At 41.6% G+C, this 22,887-nt stretch overlaps 1 protein-coding gene across 4 annotated transcripts; it reads right to left on the reverse strand.

The window, feature by feature from the left end:
* Positions 1–13,905: 13,905 nt before the first annotated feature.
* LOC103626967 (BAG family molecular chaperone regulator 6) lies at positions 13,906–21,860 on the reverse strand. 4 transcript variants are annotated; one of them, XM_008647329.2, is made up of 7 exons: positions 21,475–21,860; positions 16,943–18,996; positions 16,630–16,827; positions 16,353–16,529; positions 15,713–15,850; positions 15,417–15,641; positions 13,906–15,332 (listed from the first exon to the last, which is right to left on the reverse strand). In XM_008647329.2, exons 2-7 carry the CDS (start codon positions 18,908–18,910, stop codon positions 14,127–14,129), a joined length of 3,912 nt encoding a protein of 1,303 aa, XP_008645551.1. In that variant the 5' UTR covers positions 18,911–18,996; positions 21,475–21,860; the 3' UTR covers positions 13,906–14,126. The 4 variants fall into 4 exon arrangements, with proteins under 4 accessions (XP_008645551.1, XP_020394066.1, XP_008645552.1 ...); XM_020538477.3 differs by having other exon boundaries at positions 15,713–15,820; positions 21,475–21,836; XM_008647330.4 differs by having other exon boundaries at positions 15,713–15,820; positions 16,353–16,532; positions 21,475–21,836.
* Positions 21,861–22,887: the final 1,027 nt, after the last annotated feature.

Consider the following 22,887-nt stretch of genomic DNA (forward strand, 5'->3'; position numbering starts at 1 on the left):
ATCGGACTTCTTTACAAGCAGTCGAGCTACACATACCACCTTATCCATTACTGTGTCATAAGCAGCCTTCAGTACCTTGCGGCTGCATTCTAAGACCCCAATGTTATGCTTCAGAAACTCCAACTCTTTAGATTGTGTCTTTGATGAGGCACACAAACTCTTGAGGGCAGAACTTTTGGAGGCCAGTGATTTCTCGAGCTTCTTCACCACATGCATCTTGAGATTCCTCCAGCTCATTCCTTTTCTTTTGAAGATTATCCATGGTAAGCTTATGACTTATCTCAAGAGTGGTGAGGGAATCTACAACACTCTTGTGCAGCCCATCCAGGTTGTTGCGAGAGATGGTTAGGGACGAGATCTGTTCCTTTACCTGATCGATCTCTGCCCTTAGTTTTTGTACTTTGTCCTACCGATTGGAATATTCTATGTGGTGGGTCGACGACATGGAGTAGGCTACATAAAGTTCTTAGTGGGTTACCTCATCGTCAAGGAATGCTATATCAAACTTCCACTGTAATGATCTATTAGCCTCCCAAGCATCGTCAAGGAATGCTATAACCTGGCGGAGCTCGGACTAGCTTTGAGTTAGTCTCTCATCAAGATCGGAATACCGTCTGTCCATGGCTACAAGGAATCACATACAGTCAGCAAAATGAATAGGCGACGAGGCCGAGTGTACACAAATGACTACCTTACCAGCATTTTGTGCATCCTAGGAAGCCTTTAGCTCAACAAGCTATTTCCAAAGCACGACACCATCAGACTGTTGCAAAGAGGATAACTTCTCGATGATTTGAACAGATCGTTCCTTCAACTCACTACCAGCTAAGTGCAATGAAGAAGCGACCCGATTCATCACGTTCTGCATAAGATGAGATTATTATCCAAATAAAATATAAACCACCTACAGATCTTCTATCATCTATATCTCCTATCCAATTTGCATCAAATAAAGCAAGAGTATCGAATTCTCCTTGGGCTTCGTACAATTTCCACTTTGGACAAATACTTTTTCTAAACTACTATAACTTTGTTTTGCATATGAAGTTCTTTTTGGTTTACACACTCAAAAACAAGATTAGTAATTTTAGGTGAATAATGAGTATATTGACCTATTTTAAAATCTTATCCATATCCTATACATGAATTTATCAAAGTAGGATGAAGGAGCTGAATTTCTGAGCGAAGGCAAGTGAATGCAATTTGACTTAGTTTGAAAAAGGAAAAATATTTTCATCAAAATAATGTAACGAGATATATAAACATGTTTAGTAGTAATATTAACGTACTTATAGCCTTTATAAAGATTGCTATAACTGAATACAATACATTGTTTTGATGTGAATTGAAGTTTCTAAGCATTGTAAGAGCGAATATTGGGCCAACATGCACACACAAAGGTGTGCAATAACAAGTAATCTAGTTTTGACTATGTAGACACTCTAAGGGAGTAGAATTTTTTTAGATAACTTTAATAGAAAGACAATTAATGAGATAAACAACAACAAGAGATGATTTATCCCAATACTTGAGAGACATATATGCAAGAGAAGAACCAAGCCAACTTCAGCTATGTGATGATGTTTGTGTTCTGTAACATATTTTTGTTGATGTGCATAAGCATATGACACAAGATGGAAGATATCGCGTTTAGTAATGAATGAGTTAAGCTTTTGATATTTGCTTCTTTAGTCTAATTATACGGCGAAAATCTTACAATTAAACTACCGCTCTACAAGCATTAAACTCTTAAAATTTTTGAAAAAAATTCACTTCAATTTTATAAATTATACCTAAGTAAACTTACTACAATTATTGACAAAGTTTACATATTTTTTCTCGTCCTACTAATTTTGGTGCTAGCTCCAAACATCGTATGCAGAAGTTGTAATAGAAATTCAGACACACTAGTAAGACTTAGGATAGGTAATTGATGACTCTTAGATTAATGGTAAGAAAACTAACATGCTCACAGACTCTTATGAACATAATAAATTGATATTACTATCAACTTATTGACAATACTAAAAGATGGATGGCCAAAATGGTTGTCATGTGTTTATTGACGACCTAACAATTGCATACTTCTTTTATTGTTGAGATTGGAAATATATATATAGATCTCCTATGCATTCCCCTTTAAGCAAGAATTGTCTTGATTTTGTGATCTTTAATAAGAAACAAAGTAGAATGTAGATTAATAAACATAGTGAAAAGATGTTTCTTGAATTTGGAACATCTTTCAGTATAAAACTATGGATACAAGTTTTAATAAAGTATGACTAGTAAACTAATACCCAAACCTAATCCACTAGCAGTGTTTATTGTTTATCTTCTAGGGGTTATCAGTGTTTTATGATACAAGTTTTAGTAAGTATCAGTCAAATAAAGTTAGTTAGCATTGTTTATTGTTTATCTTCCACAAGCATGTGGGCATTAGCTCATAGTTACAGATGTTCCTAAGGTTGTTGGTATGATACATACTGTAGATCGGATCTGGGACGTTCCTATGAATGATTTATTGTTTATTTGGCCCTACGTTCAACATATGGTGTGGGTAGTCCTGAAGGCTATATGGCCCATTTCTTTGCTTTTGGTCATGCACATGGCATGTGTTGATCTAGGACCAACGATCATATGATTCATGCTTTAGACATATTTATCTTCTTTTCATCTGCTTCCAATGCATGTTTATGTACCTATTTTAGCCGACTTAGAGAAGAGGACAAACAATTCAAATGAGTCAATCAGTGACAAACACAAGCTGATCTACGCGAATAGGCATGTCCCTAATTCTAGTCTTCGATGGCTTGCGCTACTGGCACATTTATTGCTTGAAGCTAGTAGTAGGGGTTACAAGCGAGTGAGAGAGGGAAGAGTTCCCAAGTCTCTCTGGCTTGTGTTGCTAAGGGTTCTACATATCGGTTGTCGCTACTAGCTAAGTCGTTGAGTATCTTGGTCTTGTGTTATGTCGCCCCCTCGGTCGTTGGGCCATCCCTCCCCTTTTATAGACTAAGGAGGGGGTTGGTTACAAGTGGCTTCTCATGAAGAGAGTTTCTATGTCGTGGTAGAACGAAGCGTTCTATCTCTGGTAAAAACTTATTCGTCGGTATTCGCCCTAGTCGTCTAAGCCCTCTAGTCGGGCTCTTTAAGTCGGCTGGTGAAGGAAACGGTGATGCCTAAGAGGGGGGGTCAATTAGGACTTCTAAAAACTATTCTCTAAACTAGGCCATAATTAAATCCCTAGAACAAAACCTATGCAAATAAACAATCTAGAATGTGCAAACTAGGTTTTGTCTAAGTGTTTCTATCTCTACCGCAAAGCCTAAGTTTTAATCCTAAACATTCTAACTAGAAAGGAGAGATTGATACTTAAGTACTTAATGTAAATGCAAAAGGTAAAGAGCTAGTAGAGAAAGCAAACTCTCGTGGATGACGCCGATATTTTTACCGAGGTATCCAGAACCACGCAAGGTTTCAAATAATCCTCGTTGGTGCCCCTATGCAAAGGGTAGCCCATGCGAGGGACAAGCACCACGTTTGAGTAAGTCTGTAGAGAGTCGCAGACCTTCTCCACACGCAAGAGGTGCTCCGCTTTCAGCTCCTCTCGGACGCTCCCCGCCGTCTCCCCTATCGAGCTTCTGGCCAAAACGTTGCGGGCCTCGTTCCCTCTGGTACACGGTGGCGACCGTGACACAAACTCGGTTGTCACGGTCTCGCAAGACTCTCACGCCACTCGGTACAATTACAACGACTCACGCAAGAGCCGAGGGGTTGTGTGATTTTTCTAAACTCACTCAACTATCTAGGATACACCTAGAGCAAGCGCAAAAGCGGTCTAACTAACCTAAGCACTTCGCAAAGCACCTACGCTAATCACCGAGTGATTCTATTAAGCACTTGAAATGTCTATAACATGTGTTGGTATGTTGCTTGGGCTCCCACACACTCAAATGGTCGGTTGGAGGGGTATATATACCCCCTCAATTATAGCCGTTGGACAGAAAAAGCTGCCGCTTCTGTCGTCAGGCGCACTGGACAGTCCGATGCCTTGGCCACATCAGCCGACGGTTGGGGTATGTAGCAGTCGACCATTGGATCCAACCATTGCCAGACTGTATGGTGCATGCCGGACAGTTCGGTGCTACAACGTTCGATAGTCCCTGGTTGCGGGCCTCTCTGCTCAGACTATCCGGTCCACACCGGACAATCCAGTGCACACCGGACTTGTATTGTTCACTGTCGGGTGCGCCACCAGAGCGCTGGCTGACTGCCCTCTTCTTGGATTTCTTCACTATTTTCTTGGGCTTCTTTTGTTCTTGAGTCTTGGACTTCTACACATCTTTTAGGTCTCCTTTTGAGGTGTTGCATCCTCAGAGCCTCAGTCCAATCCTCCTCGCATCATGTGAACTATAAACACAAACACTAGCAAACACATTAGTCCACTGGTTATTTTGATCATCAAACACCAAAATCATTTAGAAAAATGGGCCAGGGTCCATTTTCCTTACATCTAGGATCACTCACATGGGCGGCGAGGGACTTAGACGTCATCATTACTCCTCTTGTGTCGCATCGACCCGTGGCCTTCGTAGCCTGAGCCTCGGCATTCCTCGTCGTGTTACGGGGCCTATAGATCGTTAGGGGGCTTAGGCCTAGGCTCAGTAGGGCATAAGTGAGCCACATGTCTATGGCCTCATAGGTCATGAGTGGGGATGTGGCACGGGTTGGACCAACTCCTCTATCGTAGCTCAGTGCTAGGTGTATTTAATGCGATTAGTCATTTATGATGGGGGCAGTCCTGGGCCAGGTGCGGAATCCACTCGAGTGGCTTCCTCTTGGTTCGCCTGTGCCCTTTTTGGCTCCGCCTCTTCCAACCTCCGGGATTGGTGCTCGAGGTTACTCCGGGGCAGACTCTCCCTCCGTCCTCCCTCTAACGCATGGGCCCTAGGGGCCCAAGGATCTGGTCCCCAACAATCGCCTAGACGACCGTCTACCCGTTTTCCATGACGACAGATTTCTAGCACACTCAATAAGATCATACACTAACTCTTCATCAACATCACTACATCACAGAAGGACGTTGTTGGGACCAATGGCGGTTAAAGCGATTGTCCGAAAGGCAAGGCTGGTCTACCTAAGCTTAAGGACCTTAACCAAGAGCTCCGAGAGTACTACGACTGAGTCATCAAGACTATAGACGACAGGCTCATTGACCACTTCACGTGGACCCATAGTTGTGGCAACAAGGTTGTTAGGCGCCCGAAATTTCTGCTAGACGTCAACATCGCCACATGCTCAGAGGAGTGCAACACCACCCTTCTGCAAGAGATGAACTACACGATCCATCAAGCGATGGCACGACAATTAGAGATCCTCCTCAACTCCATAGAGGGTCATTACATGAGTGGTAAATCTATTTTGGTCGGAAACTACACTACATTAAGGCCCATGTTTGGGTCACATAAAGAGGAAAAGTTGTTCTATACTCGATCCACAGAGCTGATGCAAGATTCGCGCACCAGAGGCCATGAAAGGTAGAACTCATCATTTACTGCCCTAGTGTATCGCTTGATGTCCCTTCCGTCTATGACCATCTATTATCAGCATTCATTCCGGATAGGTTCGAGTGCAACTCGTAGTATAGGCCACTACACGAGGGGAACACCCACCCCAGTACTCATTCTCTACCACTCGTCATAGAAATAAGATCGATGATCATAAGCTACTAAAGTGGGAAGCAAACTATGGTAGTGGGCCAACACTCAGCAGCACAACCACATTTTATGGGAGTGTCGACATGGCTGACATGCAGGAACAACTGGCAGAGATCCTCAAATATGAATTTGGGATGCTAACCAAATAGACGGCAATCAGCTACACGAAGCCCAACTCGAAAGAGTTCAACCAGATACCGCCTCCGCCCAAGTTCAAATTGCCCAAATTCCCCAAAATCAACGACGGTGATGGCACCAACACGTCAACCATGTGTGCTGGTATACGACTCAATTGGGAATAACAACAACGATCGAAAACGTCAACCATGTTCAGCTCTTCTCTCTATCGTTATCAGGACCTATATTTGACTGGTCTATCACTCTAACCCGGGTCCATCACTTCTTGGACGTAAATGGAGGACCAATTTCATGCCCATATCTTCTTCTACTCTCTCATGGCCCTCCGACAGGTGCGGGGAAAATCAGCAAATCAATTTATTTAGATGTCCAGAGACATGCGGAACAAATTCTACTCGCTCCACCTCCCTAAGGGCCCGTTCGTTTGTGCAGGAATAAACCAAGATTCGTTCCAGCTCATCAAAATTTATATAAATTAGAGAAATAATCCGGCTAGGAATCGTTTCAGAGCTCCAATCCATGAAAACCGAATAGGGCCTAAGAAGACCTTGGCAAAGTTGGCATTCGAAGACGCTGCCTTACACGCGATGCCTACACCACAATGTACTTCGAATCCATCGACGAACTTCTAGCTCAAGAATTGGCTTTTGAAAGTCAACATCGTAATGCCTACCAAGAAAGGTACAAAAAGTCAATATCTTATATATAGATCTGGGGTAATGTTTGGTTCGTATATTTGTAATGTTAACGGTAACAGATAACGTTAGACCATGTTTGTTTAAGTCCAACCGTAACTAAATATCACACTAAAAAATAATATCACCTTATTCGAACTTGTTACCGCTGATAATCGAGTGTGAATCATTGACGTTACCATTTACGTTACATTTCGTGAACCAAACGACACCTAGTAGAAAGTGATGACTCTGTTGATGAAGCCAAGGCCATGGTCATTGACTCGGCTCGGGAGGCACAACCCGTCTCTTGCCTCTGAATCAAGGCCCTCAAGGCAGCGGTAGTGATGAGAACATCACTCTCATACAAACAATGCATGGACCGACAACACGAGCACATGCACGACAGCTAAATCTCTAGGTTCATTCTGACCTAGTCAATTGTGTTTTAAAGCTTACGTTTGGTGTCATGGATATTTTGATGATTAGGAACCTTGGAGAGAACAACAAGGACTTGGAAAAGGCCAAGATGTCAAAGAGAAGCTAAGATGTTCACAACAAGATAAAGCCAAGTCTAACTTAACTTTGTCTCCACCTCGGAGTCCAGGACCAGTCTGCACTAAAACGAACGCATAGGATGTATATGAACTCCGATTAGGTTGGCTTTATATCGATAAAAATCTAAGGAGATAAGCTTTTCAACCCATCTAGAACAACCTTAAAATTCATCTAGATTCAACGGGAATCGTCGAAACAAGTCAGCATTCAGATTCTATTTTAGTGTTGCGACACCATCTGTTAGGTTATTGGGTCGTGTATCGTGTTGCAGCCCATTAGGGATGCGTCCAGAGGTCACGCATGCCCCTAACCTCTATTTAATCATCAGCTACCATCACAATAGGGTTTGGGTTTTGTTTAGATCATATCTGTCATCGAACAGAGTCGCTGCTCATCAGTTTGTGAGACCCCACCTCGTGATCAATCAGTTTTGATTGTGTTCTTCCTGTTCTTGCTTGTGTTTTTTATTGCGCTTGCAGGAATAAGCCTTCGTGGCGAGGTCACTCGTGTATCATGGGTGATAACCAACTAAGCAGTGGTGTAGTGATTGTGAGGATCCGTTCGTTTGGAGGCTTGGATCATCAATGTCCAAATCTCCACCCAATCAAGTTATCCTACCTCGAGAAGATTGGGCCTTGCTCTCCATCAAGTGGTATTAAGATTCAGGTTGCCCGTTAGGTATAATCCTACCTTTAAATTTGTTTGGTTCATCATATAACCCACAAAAAAGCCAAAAAAGAGCCATAACATTATAACAGATCTTTAAAAACCATTAGTGTATCTTGACCTACAGGCTTCGCCTTAGCCTTTGCACAATTTGGTTTCAGATTCCGCCATATTGAGTTTGTTTCCTAGGTCAATGTCTTGTTGCTGGTTTAGTTTTGGTTCAGTTAAATCCTTTTCTGCTCTGACCCGAATCTCCAAAACAGATCCCATCAATTTTCATCTCATCATCTCGTCCTTATCAGTTTAGTTTCTGCCTACTTCGGTATTTTGAGCATAAGTCTCACATACAAACTCGAAATTTAGTGTTCTTGTACTTTCAGGAAAGTCTAGAAAATTATCTACAACTTTCGTATTTACGAGATTTCCAGAAAACGTCAGTAGCAAGGAGTTCTTGGTATTGGAAGTAAATTTGTTTATGATCCTGAAATTTTGGACCACTGTATTTTGGGGTCAATATCTCCCACTTCCTTTATCCAAAATATATGTTCCATATATCTAAAAGAAAGAAAAAAATGCGGCCTACAATTTTTATGTTGTGAGTTTTTGCATTTGAGGTTTTAAAATTTTCAAACAATCTATTGAAGTTAGAGCATAAAATTTGTGATAGACAAACGCAAATATTTTTATACTCTTGTGTTATATCTTGTTTTTGTGGCATTATTTTGTAAAAATAAAATACAAAAAGGCAAGTGCAAAAAAATCCGCACATAAAAAGGTAAGAAGAAGAAGAAGAAAAATCAGAGAAAAAACAGAAAAAGAGTGTGCATAAGCAGGAACATCATTGATCCGTGCACCTATGTGATTGCTTTTCATTCCAACTTGTTCCCTTACTGCTCCTAGATCCTTGTCACCTACTTTGTGCCTTGGTTCAACTATTCTAATACATTCTGTAGGCCAACAGCTAGGAAGATTACTTGGAACACTTATTCAGCACTGATATCTTTTACTGACTTGTGTGCTACAAATATATGTTTAGTGAGCCTTGCTGAAGCTCCATCTTTTCTCTCGAGCAGAACATGTACTTCTTTGCAATCACACCCACGCTCTTTGGGCAGTCACACCAGCCACCGCTTGCCACCTGCAGTGATGATAAGAAACTTATAAGAGCGGGGTAAGACGCTTTCATAACTTATGTTCCACCACCACCCCTGAGAGTAGTTGTAGGGTTCACACTGTTTGTTTGTTGCCTTTTGTCTCTGTTTTGTACTAACAATTACAGGACCAAAGACCCAAACGGACAAGGATAAGGGCCCAAAGCCTACTGATGGTGAGTGTATCTCCTATCTAGAATTGAAGGAGATGATGTGCATATTGACTAAAGCCTTTGAGATCCACACCATTGATGTTGATTCATATCCATCAGGTTCGATATATCCATCCTTCTCTTCTTTTGATGAAAATATTGCAAATGAGTATAATAAATGGGAAGTTTTAATGGATAAGTTTTTTTGCACAACGTCGTATATGTGATAGGCGAAAAATTAAAATTGTGGCTAGTACTTTAAGAAATGAGGTGTTAGTTTGGTGGAATAATTTGCATGACTATCAAAAACCACAAACTTGGACTGATATGAAAGCACTTATGCGAGAACAATTTGAGTAATTCTACTGACATCATGCCTTTAGATAAATCTAAGTTGCCTTTGTTACAACTGGATTGTCTTGTTGTTCCTTGCGATAAAGAAGAGTTGTGTGATGATAATACTATTATTTCTATGCCACAACTAGAGAACAAACTTGATGTTGTTGCTTCTGATCCTATTAGTTATGCCAAAATTATAACATTCAATCCTATAACAGGTGCATGATGAGCTGAAATTGTTATCTTCTTTAAATACTTTGGGCTATATTGAATTTGTTGTTATATGTAATCTAAATAATTTAGAGGAGAAACTTTCTTTTAGTGCTGATTTTCCATGGTTATCTAAACATACATATCATATTATTGGAAGATATAATTGCAAAGGAGAATATATGGTACATTAAGTATATATTTGTTCAAATGTGAAATCTCCTTTTATCATAAAACAATATGATCAATTAGAGGGATGGGTTAAAGCTAACCATATCACATCCAGTTCCACTTGTTCTTCTTTGTATGTGTTACAACAACAGGGTCAACTTCAAGAAGGGGAGCAAGGTTAGACGGCATCAAGCACTGCAACAACACCTTTTGCAGGCACCAACGACTTTGAGTCGAGGACGACTCCAAACCAAGAAGGGGAGAATGGTGAGTACATGAATGTCAACAATATGGTCAAGGCCCAACCAATCATAGAGTCCCAAGCTCAAGAGGAGTTTAAGTCCAGTTTATTGGTGAATCAGGTTAGGACCACAATAGTGGTCCTCACGAAAACGGACGCCTAGACCACAAACAGACTCTGTTTTTGATGTTCTAGATATCATTAGAAAGCTAAGAAGATATGCTCGGAGTTGATGAGAATTATCATAACAAGATGTCCAGAATCTGCCAGAAATCAGCGACGTCTGTTCCTTGGCCTAAAGGGCTTATACATCCTAGGGTTGTTTGACCACCCCCTTGGCCACCGCCTGAGTATAGGATGACTCCAATTCAAGTGGGGGATGATGAGGACATCACTCCCATACAAACAATGCATGGACTGACAACACGAGCACGTGCACGACAGCTAAATCTCCAGGGTCATTCTTACCTAGTCAATTGTGTTTAGAGCTTACGCTTGGTGCCATGGATGTGTTGATGATTAGGAACCTTGGAGAGGACTAGAAAGGTCTTGGGAAAGGCCAAGATGTCAAGGAGGAGAAGATATGACGTTTACAACAAGAGAAAGCCAAGACTGACTCAACTTCGTCTCTACCTCGAAGTCCAGGACCAGTCTCCAATAAAATAGAGGCCCAGGATGCATCCGAACTCCGATTAGATTATGAGGAGATAAGCTTTCCAACCCAACTGGGACCACCTTAAAATTCATCCAGAGTCAACAGGAATCATCAAAATAAGTCAGTGTTCTGATTATGTTTTGGTGCTGCAACACCGTCTATTGGCCTGTTGGACCGTGTATCGTGTTGGAGCCCATTAGGGGTGTGAACAGGGGTCACAAACTCCCCTAACCTCTATTTTATAAGCAACCACCACCACATTAGGGTTTGGGTTTTGCTTAGATCATATCTGTCATCAAACAATGTCGTTGTTCATCGGTTTGTGAGACCCCACCTCTTGATCAGTGCTGTTTTGATTGTGTTCTTTCTATTCTTGTTTGTGTTCTTGATTGCGCTTGTAGAGATAAGCCTTCATGGCGAGGTCACTGGTGTGTCACGAGTGATAACCAACTGAGCAGTGGTGTAGTGATTGGGAGGATCCGTTCGCTCAGAGCCTTGGATCATCAACGTCGAGATCTCCACCCAATCAAGTTATCCTACCTCATGGAAGATCAGGGCTTTCCCTCTATCAGGTGGGTTTTGATTTCGACATCGTGAAGTCAAAGAAAATCTTTGACCTGCTCCTAAAAGGAGAAACAACTAAAGAAATCGACCAATCACTAGATTCAATTGACTAAGGAATTAAAAGATACAAAGTATTGCAAGTGGCATAACTCTGTCACGTAGAGCACTAGAGACTATAAAGTGCTCTAGCAACGAATCTAGTCGGTCAACGAGCAAGTCCGACTTATTTTTGTCAAGAAGTAGATGAAGGTCGACGAAACCCCTTCCTTGTCAGTATGCTCAATGTAACCTTGACCTCTAAAGTAAAATAAGTGGTCGATCCACACACCCTTAGACTTTGATCTAGAAGAACACATGTCAATGGAGGAAACCACAAGACTCTACCAATGTCGCCCGGAGTCAGTGCACCTGATCACCATGTACGCATGATAGTCTAAACAGCAAGAGCACCAGAACTCAAACAACGATGAGGACTTGCATACACATGCATGATGATAGTTGTGGGGGCAAGAACACTATCGCCTTGAGAGGCGACAACAGCATGAGGACAAGTGGCATCTACACGACAAACACTGATATTGTAAGCACTAGGATTGTCCCTTCTTGTAGTTTTGTTGTAGCGAGGATGCATCGGTTACAGATTTTTTATGACTGACTCGAGTGGGCTAGGCCTTATCATCCTCAACACTGAGCATCAGCCTTTCAGTGGCTCGAGCCTACACTGGAACGCCACCAAGAGTCGATCTAAGAGGCTCCACCACCCAGGGAGTCAGTCTAAAAAGATACATGTCAACAAGGGTCGATGGAGGAGGAGCAAAGGCAACGACAAAAAAGGATCGATCTTTTGGGGCCAAATAGCGACTACATACAACTCTTCGCTACCGTACCCCAAATAGCTAAAGAATTGATGGTCCATAAGAAATTGCAAGGTCACCCTCTTCAATGGTATCTACAACCAATTGTCCACATCCCGACCGAGGGGAGTAGGTGATGCTATGCTCCTTCAAGTAACAAAGGAGACTCCCGCAACAGACTCAATGAAACGAACTTCAAGATGGAGCTCATGTGGCGTGTTTTTCGCCATCAGTCCAAGTGGTGCGCACAACACGATGACGATAACTCCAATAATTGGAGCAAACAATCTTATCTCAATGTTCAATGAGTATCAGTGAGTCCCTGCCATAAATAAAAGTATGGTAAATAAGATCTACAAGGCCCGATAGATGATAACTTAATAATAATTGTTTAAGCATTTCACCAACTTGTTGGATCAATCCATCACCGATATGGACGATGATATAAAAAGGACTCGTATGTTCGCCGTAAAAAATGATCAAACAATTTAAACAAGATGAGAGAAAAAAGACCAAGAAGGATGATGATTATGATTAGTACTATATTTTTTTATTTTCAATATTTTACATTTTATTTTATTTTATTAGAATTATATCTTTCCTTAATTACGTGAACGAATGTTTTTAAAATAAAATGTCATGTTTCATTTTAAATATGAGTGTAAAAAAGTTGATGTGGCGTTGAGGTTGTTATAGCATGATGGTAGATACTATGCACTGAAGATAACGGCCAACAATGCTCAATAGCATGGTTGGTAGTGTGGTCGCTAGATGACGTGGTGGACGGTACGAACGGAATATACTGGATCCAACTCACGGGTGCTACTGATCGCTACGGTTCCATTACGTGTTGGTTTGGCCACTCGAAGGCTGTACTAATCGCCTGAACCCGTAGATACTGACCATGTTGGAGTCGAACTGGTCGATACTAATTGGTCGGTATTGATCACGACATTGGATGAATCGATCATTAAGGACCTACTTTAATGATGTGACGTGTTCTGATTGGTCCACGCGTATGTTAGCTAGCTGTTTTTAACCATTCAGATTCCAAAACTCTATATTATTCATTATTTATTTTTATGTTTAAGTTATGTGACTTATTTATAAATTATGTATTTTTATTTTTATGTTTGAGTTATACAATTTTTAATTATTGTTATAAATTATGTAATTATATGTATTAGAAATTCAGCAAAACGCCGTGTCTTATGTCACAAAAAAAGTCGATAAAAAATTTAGTGTGACGATAAGATGATGATAAAAGTTGGATATTAGATAGAGTCTGCGATAGGTAAAGAGCGATCGTGATCCATGTAGACCGATCGATAACGGCGTTAAGTGATGTAACGATTGATATAATGGGGAAAGACCGGAATTAGCCTTATGAGGAAGGGAGTACTGGAATTAGCCTTGTGTCTGCGTGGAGAAGCCCTCCAGTGTTCTTTTCTCGGGAATATTATTATCAGCATAAGATGAATTCCCATAGCTAAACACGTATTGGAGCGGTACTAGCGCCCATGCTGACTGGAGACTTTTGGGGACCACGGATGACAGGGTTCGGTAGTTTGGGTATTTTACGTTTGTAGCGAGAGCACGCAGGGACGACATGAATTGCTGACGATGTGGTCATGAGTGTAGGATATCTTATGATGTAGATATGCTTGCCTGAACCAGTAATTTGATACTCTCTCCAATCTTTTTTATTTGTCGTGGTTTAGTTCAAAAATATTTTTATTTGTCGTTGTTATTCATCAGTAGGTTTCACTGGCGTATGTGTTTTTCGAATTATATATAGCACAACACAGACGCATATGTCATATCGATTTGTCCCAATCAATTGCTCACAGAACACTAGATGTAGTTGGATGCATTATACAGACATAAAATACAGAACATGCCACACCTTGTGTTGTCCAAGACGAAGCACAGTGCCACAGCATGGCTATACCTACACAGTGCACAATAGCTGGACACAGGAAGCAACATGGGGATCCATACAACATAAAACCTCAAAACCTTACAGACTTATCCTTTCAGTGGACACAGGAAGCATGCCTGGATGGCTTGTGCACCCTCACCTTTGGTCTCTTCTTGCGTGCCAGCCTCCGCTCCAGCACCTTGACCTTCTCACTTAGGTCCGTGATGACCCCCATCTGATCGTTGCCGGACGCCAGAAGCTTTTGCAGAAGCTCTTTCAGCTTCTGGTTCTCTTCTGCCAGCGTCTTCTCGTCGCTGGCCTTCGGATCATCAGGAGCTGGGGAGGCAGAAGAAGCCTTGTTCTCTGTCTGCACAGAGAGGTCTTTCAGGGAAGCTTCGTCTTCAGCAGGATTTGCACCTGCTGCTGTAAGTGTCGGAGCATCCTTCGGCATCTCGTTGCATTTGTCCATCTCAGACACCGGCACACCAGAATCTTCAGCAGAATTTTCTCCCTCTGTGCCTGCTAGAGCGGCCTTCTGAGTCTTGGTGCATTCATCTGTCTCAGCGACATCTGAATGGATGTTTTCTTTCCGAGCATCAGTTTGGCTCTCTGGTGACACCATCTCAGGCCCCTCGTAGACTGCGATGCCACCATCCTGTGGACATGATAATTCACAGCTACCTGAACCAGGGAAGACTGTTCCACCTATTGTATCGTCTTCCTCTTCTCCGAGGCTTGGGTGACTCTTCTCAATGTCAGGTTCCTTCCTCGATGCCTCACAAAGAGGATCCTCGAAATTTGCAGAACCTCCTGTTACCTTGTCAACAGCAATAGTTACAGTTTTCTCCTCCACATGTGCTTCCTCATCCTTGCCAGAAACACCACATTGCATTTTATCGTCAGATTCATCCAAGACGGACAGTTCTGGGACAGAGACAGACTCCGATCTTGGTTCCAGCAAGGTAGGTTGATCATTCTTTTCTACATCTGCAGAAGTACCCAGTTCTAATTCATCATCATTCGTCGAAGCCTCTATTGTTCCATCTGGTACTTCGCCACAATCTTTCATGGAATCCACAGCTTGTACCTGCAAGCTGATATCTCTGGCTTCTTGTTGGTCTTCTGTGTTAGGTACAACAAAGTCCTTAGTAGGAGTTGGACCATGCTGCTCAACATCCTTCAAAGACACTAGTGGGTCCTCTAAATGAATAACAGGGCTGCTCGATCTGTTATGCTCATTTTCAGCAGAAGAAACATCATCTTTCATTTCCACATTTTCTAGAGCTACAGTTTCATGCACCTGACTGTTAATTGGGCCATCCTGTTTTCATACATGCAGCATTAATTATTGTTCAAAAAAATATGATCACTCTATAGCTTGTCATCAAAATAAATGATAACTTACATTCTCAGCCGCCACTTCACTTTCCACAGCCAGAGTACTTATGTCAATGTCCTCAGTGGATGCAGGAGACGACCCTGTATTTGATTCAGCATAGAGATTCTGATCGGTCGAAGCTGTGTATTGTTTCAGTCCACTGGAATCCCCTGATGAAGTAGTATCATACAATAGTGCCGTGGAGTTCACCAATGGTGGCTCTTTTACTTCATCCTCAGATGCTGGTTTCTCCTGTTGACAACAGAAATGCTATCAGTATCACCTTTTGCAACTTAAACTATGAGTGAATGGGAAAGACTTACTTCTTCAGTCACTTGTTCCACTGAAGTAACATTTGATTCTCCAATTCCATGCTCCTGGTTGTCAGCTGTAAAAGCTTCATCACTTATCATATCCATCGATGATGCTACCTGAATTTCAATCTGTCCCTCAGTTTTCCCCTATTGAACATAAATAGTTAAGTCCTACTAGTAATTTAAAGTTAATCTCGTGAATAAATCAGATGCAAAAAACTAAAGCAATGATGATTACTTTCATTTTTCTTCTGGGTTAGTACTACTTTGAAGGTAGCATTACTTCTTCAAACATAGTGGATATGCCTATATAAAACTTCATAACTAATGCACGTTTCTTTTATTCGACACAGTCTGCATGCCATTACACTAGAACGAAATAGTTAGGTTAGCACTAGTTATACACTAAAGCGACCCTACCACAAGCTGGCCCTAGATCATACAACAAGCAGCTGAATCCGCTTGGCACCAGCCAATCCCCACAGCGGTGCATCTTCTCTAGCAAGCATTGAAGCCCCCTGAACGCCTATGCAAATTACTTTCAATGGTAAAATGTAAGCACATACTCTCATGCTTAACAAAACAATCCAAAATATTACCATGGTTGCAACAGCAGAGTGCCAAACAATGGAAATCAAAATCGACTTACTTGTTCGTGCGCTTCGTCCACTGTGGTGCTACATGACTCTTGTTTTTCATTCTTCTCCTCGCTAGCGTCTACATCTGGCCTCACCTCCCAGGAAACTCCAGATGGAACTGTGTTGCATGGCTCCATGGAGTCCACTGAACATGGTTCTTGTACCTTACCCAGTTCAATAGTTCTCTTCTGCTGAGATTAATTTGTGGCGTTATCATGCATAAATTATATTTAATTGAACAATTGCAAAATAAGGTTAGAGAACATCGTTAATACAAGCAACACGTACTCTATCAGAAGCTTCAGTTATTACAGTAGGAGCTTCAGTTTGGATAATGTTCTTGGTCCCCTCAGATTCATCATCATTACTATCTGTGTGATTCAAGTCTCCAGATGCTGCTTTGCATAAAGTATCAAGCTTCTCCTGCAAGCAAATCAGTTCTCGAGCAACAGACTTCCTAGCTTCCCTTACACTTGGATGCAAGCCCTGTGTCAATATTACCAAGGTCTTAGAAACAACCCAACAAGTACCAAAAAAGTTTACCAAAGAAGAAATAAGTCTATGCCACTCAGAGAAAAACAGGCTGGAATGAAAAATATACCTGGATTGCGTCAAGCTTCAGGAGTAAATTCATAATAGTTTCACCTATGGCCACTTGCTCTTTTTGTGTTGGCTTACTGCAAGAATCTAAAAGGCATTGAATCTGCTTCCTCACAACTTGCATCTGTTCATGCACATGCTTGATCTTCCAGAGTTTATCCAAAGGTTGCCATTTTCGAACATCATACCCTCTGTAGGCAGACTGAATACGAACTGCAGCATCTGATTCTGACAAATTAACTCCATATGTTCTGGCATCATCTTTCGCAGTTTCACTTTCAATCACTGTCCCATCTTCATTTTTTCTTTTGTCACATCCATTCAAGCTTCCTGCACCAGCATTTTCTTGCACATGATCTTCCTCTATGCTATTCAGGGCTGCATTTTCTTGATCACCAACTGTAGTGCTAGCAGCTTGGACCTTTTGGCCATCTTTACTTGTGGGAGCTTCTTCCTCCTGCAGATGTTCAACAGAAGCAGCTTCCACTGTTTCATTTCTAAACCCAACTTCCTTCTTCATTTCATAAGGCGATTTTTCTTTCACTTCAGACACAGTGATATCCTTACTTGTACTAGACTGTTTAGGCTCCAGGATCTGGCTCTGGGCCTCATCCACGTCCTTCTTCGTGTTGTCAGTATCCTTCCTTGGTGGACTAGGAGACCTAGAAGAACCATTTCCAGGTTTCTTTCTTGGCAAGGGATCCACACGTAAGCATACTGGGGGCAATTTTGAATGCTTAACTACTGATGAGTCATTGTGTTTTGTTTTCCTGTTCTCTTCAACCATTTCAGCACTGTTGGCCTCCTTTGACTCCCTCTTTTCCCTCATGCCAATCTTCTTCTCATCACTTTCTTTTATGACCGGAATGGTTCTGTAAGTACTGGCCTTCTTTTCATTAATCTCTTTCTCTGGCACAACTGGAATGGTCTTGCAGTTTTCCCTTGGAGGTTTCTTCCCAACGTGTATGCTCTTGGGCACAGCTGGAGTGATTTTAGGGTTTCCTTCCAGTATCATGCTGTCTTGATGGTCAGTAACCACAGGTTGGTTCTTCACTGCTGATCCGTTGTTGTGGTCTCCAGAACCATTTCTGGCAGCCGATTTCTGATCATGATGATGACCATTCCCAAACCAAGACAGAGGAATGATCTTGGGTGATTGAGGAGACACTTCAGAAATCTTTGGGGATTTTGGGGTCTCTTCTGTGTCATTCATATCTTTAGCCTTTTGGTTTGGTGCATCATATCCTGCTGGCATCCAAACTATTGGCCACTGGAATTGTTTCCCCTTCTCATTATCCTGCCCTTGTTGCTTCACATCCCCTAACCACTTCCCACTCACAGGAGCCCATTCATTTAAAACCTGAGGTGACAATTCATAATGCTCTCCATTCTCCTTGCCTTTCATATTGCCTGATGGCAGCCATATGAATGGATACTTCTTGTTTGGGTGTTGAATTATACTGTCACTATCAGCATTCTTGTGCTCACCGCTCTCAAGCTTGACATCAGGCCTTTGTTCCTCGATTTTCACATTGTTCTTCTCAGCCCCAGGGCACACATGAGTTGGACATCCACAGCAGTGGCTCTTGAACTTTTCATAACCATATGGTGTCTGATCAAAAGGGTAAGGATGTGATGGGACAAAGTAAGAAGGACATGCATTTGGATGATGTGGAGATGGCACGTGATAGTATAAATGAGGGGGTGGAAGCTCTTGAGGGAATGGGGGTCTGAAACTGTAGTAATCAGGAAGATATGCCCGGTTGCAGCAACAATGGAACTCAGAAGGATGTGAGATATCATGATATGGCCAAGTTCCACAGTTTGGTGGCCGATAATAATAAGATGAGTCCATTGCCTGTGGATGACCGGATGGGATTTCCCATCTGGCAGGAGGATAGTATGGGTAAGGAACATGGTTTCTATAGTGCGAGTAGTATGGATCCATGTGGCGGTTTGCTGGATACATACTAGTTATTACTAGTCCAATGTACTGTACTGGTAGGACAAATGCCTAGACCTGTGAACACGTAGGTACTGTTATAGTTGTGATACCTGCAAGAGTGGTGAAGGGACATGTAAGCAAGAATATAGTTAGTTGAGCCAAGCAATTGTAGCATCATCATAAGAAACTGAATAATACCCAGTTTAGATGTAGATATTGGAGCAGGGAATCGAGAATTGGAATGAGATTTTCTAAAATTATGTTGTTTGGTTGCATATGGAATTGAGGTTTGGAATTAGAGACCCAATTCCCTGAAATTAGACTATAACTAGATACTCCATCTCCCAATACAGAGCATCACCCTTTTGTATTGCGTGGAATTAAAACATACAAGTCCAAACTCCAATTCAGTGACATCCAAACAATAGAATTGAAAATACATCTCATTTCAATACTAGGGTTGGTTTGGTATTGAACCCAATTCAATTACATGCCCTTTAATATCGACATCCCAACGGAGCATAACTATTTTTTGCTACCATATGAGATTGTCAACATCCACCAATGATGTAAATTTCGTGGAATTGTTTTCTGCAAAAAGGGGCAAGCCACCATCAAATGCAAACAGCATGGTGGCGTCAAGACGCGAAAATATGGAAACTTAGGCTCCCTAAGGACAGGGATCTCACTAAGGAGGTCTGGCTTGGTGTCTTTAGAACCAGTACATAAACCACATTTGATCGATGTAATTTCATGAACAATGTTTGCCTACGGGCACTGATCAATCATTCCCATATAGGTGGGGATACTCCCCACACCCGTGAACGCAAAAAAAATCATGGAAGAATATGACACCCACGAACGCAAAAAAAATTCACGAAAGAATATAGAACGCTGAGTTTGAACAAGAAGTAGTATTATTATTACAAGCAAGCACCATGAAAATTGAGTTCCTTGCTGTATACCCACATTAACAGTTTCCGGAAGGAGAGACAGGAGTGGAATGGCACCTTGTGAATAAATATTACTACTATTTATCGCAACGCACGAATGTGCGCAGGACTACTATAAAATTCGAGAGCCAGCTTAATTTTGATTAATAACACAACATATGGCCATACATATGTTATTGTTGCACTATTTCTTCCTGTTGCAACGCACGGGTATTTACCTAGTTAGTTTATAATTAGACTATATTTAATATTTCCGACTAGTATCAAAACATCCGACATGACGGACTAAAATTTAGTGGGAGTATATCCAAACACCCCCTGTGTGGATGCAAGACAGATAATCAAGATAAAACTCTTTTTAAACTTTTGTTATATCTCTTAAATAGAAAATCTAATCACCAAAAGGATTTCGCTATTGTGTTTGTGATATTTTTATGAACAAAATAAGGCCACAATTATATAGATTTTAATATTTTTATTTTCTGTTCTTCTCGCATGTGCAATCCAATACACCCTACCAAACACCATCTCTATTGGTACAATGACCAAGACAACCAAATAAAGACTCATCACATAAATTCAGCCGCCTAGCCTAGCCTGGCTCACTGGTAAGAACCAAGCTAAAGTTATGCGAGCAACCAATGAGTCCCTTAGGCTATTTCCAGCAGCCTCCATATCTCACCCCTATGTTACTCTCTATTACAAACTCTGCTCTGTAGATAGTATAGTCTATAGTTCAAAATAATGGTTTGTACATATCAATACACAAGTTGTACTGTAGATGTTCTAAAGACTATCTCTAGCAGACTCCATATCCTACTCCTTATCTCAGTCCTTATTTTAAACTCTACTCTATAAACAGTATAATCTATTTTACAAAATAGTATTTTATACGGCCATTTACACGGCCTGTTGTGGATGGCCTATATCTTACTGTCAGCAAGCCTAGAGCCATCTCGGCATCACATTAGTTTAAAATAAAATACAACGTTTTATTAAAAAATCATTCAAGTACATAACTAAACAAATAAAAATTATATAAAAAACCATTCAAGTAAATAACTAAAAAATGAAAATTGCATAATCCATATAAAATAAATAAAAATTATATAATTCATTAAAAATTATATAATTCATAAAACGTAAATAAAAATAACATAATTTCTGAAGCTAAAAAATAGATAATTCATAATTTTCTTTTGGATTTTTTTCGAACTCCACTTAGATGACTTAAAAAATAGATAGCTAAGGTGAGCGCATGCCTCAACGAATTAGAACATAACATCTCGCTAAATCTTATCGATACCGATTGGTCTGAATCGATACCGCCGGTCACCGTTGAGACCGAATCGATCGGTACCAACGTATCGAAGGTCTCGCGTTGCATCCAACCTTAGTTATGAACAATAAACAATCCTAACATATTCTTCTTCTTGATTAAAAAGGCGAGGTTTGCGAGTAAAGCACGGGTTTAAGCAGCAGAGATTTTCGAGACTGCACGTAAGCATGAAACGCGGACACCATAGTTTGCAATCCCGGACCAACACAGTACTGAATCGGACACACCAAAATCATCAGAACTTTCGAGGTAGGAGTGAAAATGGGAGGAGGCTGGGCGAGGAGGGGCACACTTACAGTGCGGCGGGCGAAGAAAAAGCAGCAGAGCGCGGATCAGACAGACGAGCCACCACCAAAGCTTGAAAATTCCACGGGGCCGAGTGACGTCAGCTACCGGCGAGCGATGCAGTCCGCGGGTCCCAAGGCTGTCGTCGTCCCCCCTCTCTCTCCCTTACTTCTCGCGAGCGCTTCTGGTTTCTTGCGTGTTGTTTCGCGGCGCGGAGCAGACGCGCGGTATTTATGCGGAGAACGGGGCCAGGGCCCTCCGAGGAGTGAAGGTGGAAGGAGAAGCCGTTGGGGGTTCGAGAGGGTTCGCGTCGTGGCCGAGTGGCTGACTCGGTTCGCTCTCTCGCGCGGTCGCATTCCTTCTCGACGGTTCCACCGCTTCCACGAGTCCCACTCGTATTATTATTTTATATATATATATATATATATATATATATATATATGTTACAAGGCATATAAAATATTCAACAAAATATTAATGCATAACTATTATATAAAATAAAACAGAGGTTGTATATCAGTGATGGTAGTTGTTACCTTCTTGCTAGTAAGATCTAAAACTTGTAACTTAAACTTTAAAACTTGATCATGTACTTCCTTTATTATTAGAATAATATGAAGAGCTTTTAACATTTTCTTTCGACTTGCACGATCTGGTGTGTATGTTATAATTAGGTTATTGGATTTCCATTTGTAGGAAACGGGTGACGTCTAGGAGGGGGTGAATTAGTACTTCTAAAACTTTTACTAAACTAGGCCACAAATAAATCACTATAACAAAACCTATGCAAATAGTAAACTAGAATGTGCAAACTAGGTTTTGTCTAAGTGTTGCTATCTCTACCGCAATAGCTAAGTTTCAATCTACATTATATAAGTATGAATACAAGATTGAAACTTAAATGCTTAATATAAATGCGAAAACTTAAATAGCAAAGTAGATATGCAAACTCTCGTGGATGACGCCGGTATTTTTACCGAGGTATCCGGAACCAAGGTCCCGACTAATCCTCGTTGGTGCCCCTACGCAAAAGGAAGCCCACGTGAGGACCAAGCACCTCGGTCGAGTAACTCTGTAGAGAGTCGCGGGCCTTCTCCACGCGCAAGTGGTGCTCCGCTTCCGGCTCCTCTCGGACGCTCCCCACCGTCTCCACTATCGAGCTTCCGCCCGAAACGCCGCAGGCATCGTTCCCTCCGGTACACGATGGCGGTCGTGACACAAACGCGGTTGTCACGGTCTCGCAAGACTCGCGCCCCACTCGGTACAAATACAACGACTCGCGCAAGAGCCGAGGGGTTGTGTGGTTTTACAAAACTCACTCAACTAACTAGGGTTCACCTAGAGCAAGCGCTAGAGCGGTCTAACTAACATAAGCACTTCGCAAAGCACCTACGCTAATTACTGAGTGATTCTATTAAGCACTT

The sequence above is a fragment of the Zea mays genome, chromosome 5 (assembly GCF_902167145.1).
Source record: "Zea mays cultivar B73 chromosome 5, Zm-B73-REFERENCE-NAM-5.0, whole genome shotgun sequence".
Taxonomy (NCBI): domain Eukaryota; kingdom Viridiplantae; phylum Streptophyta; class Magnoliopsida; order Poales; family Poaceae; genus Zea; species Zea mays.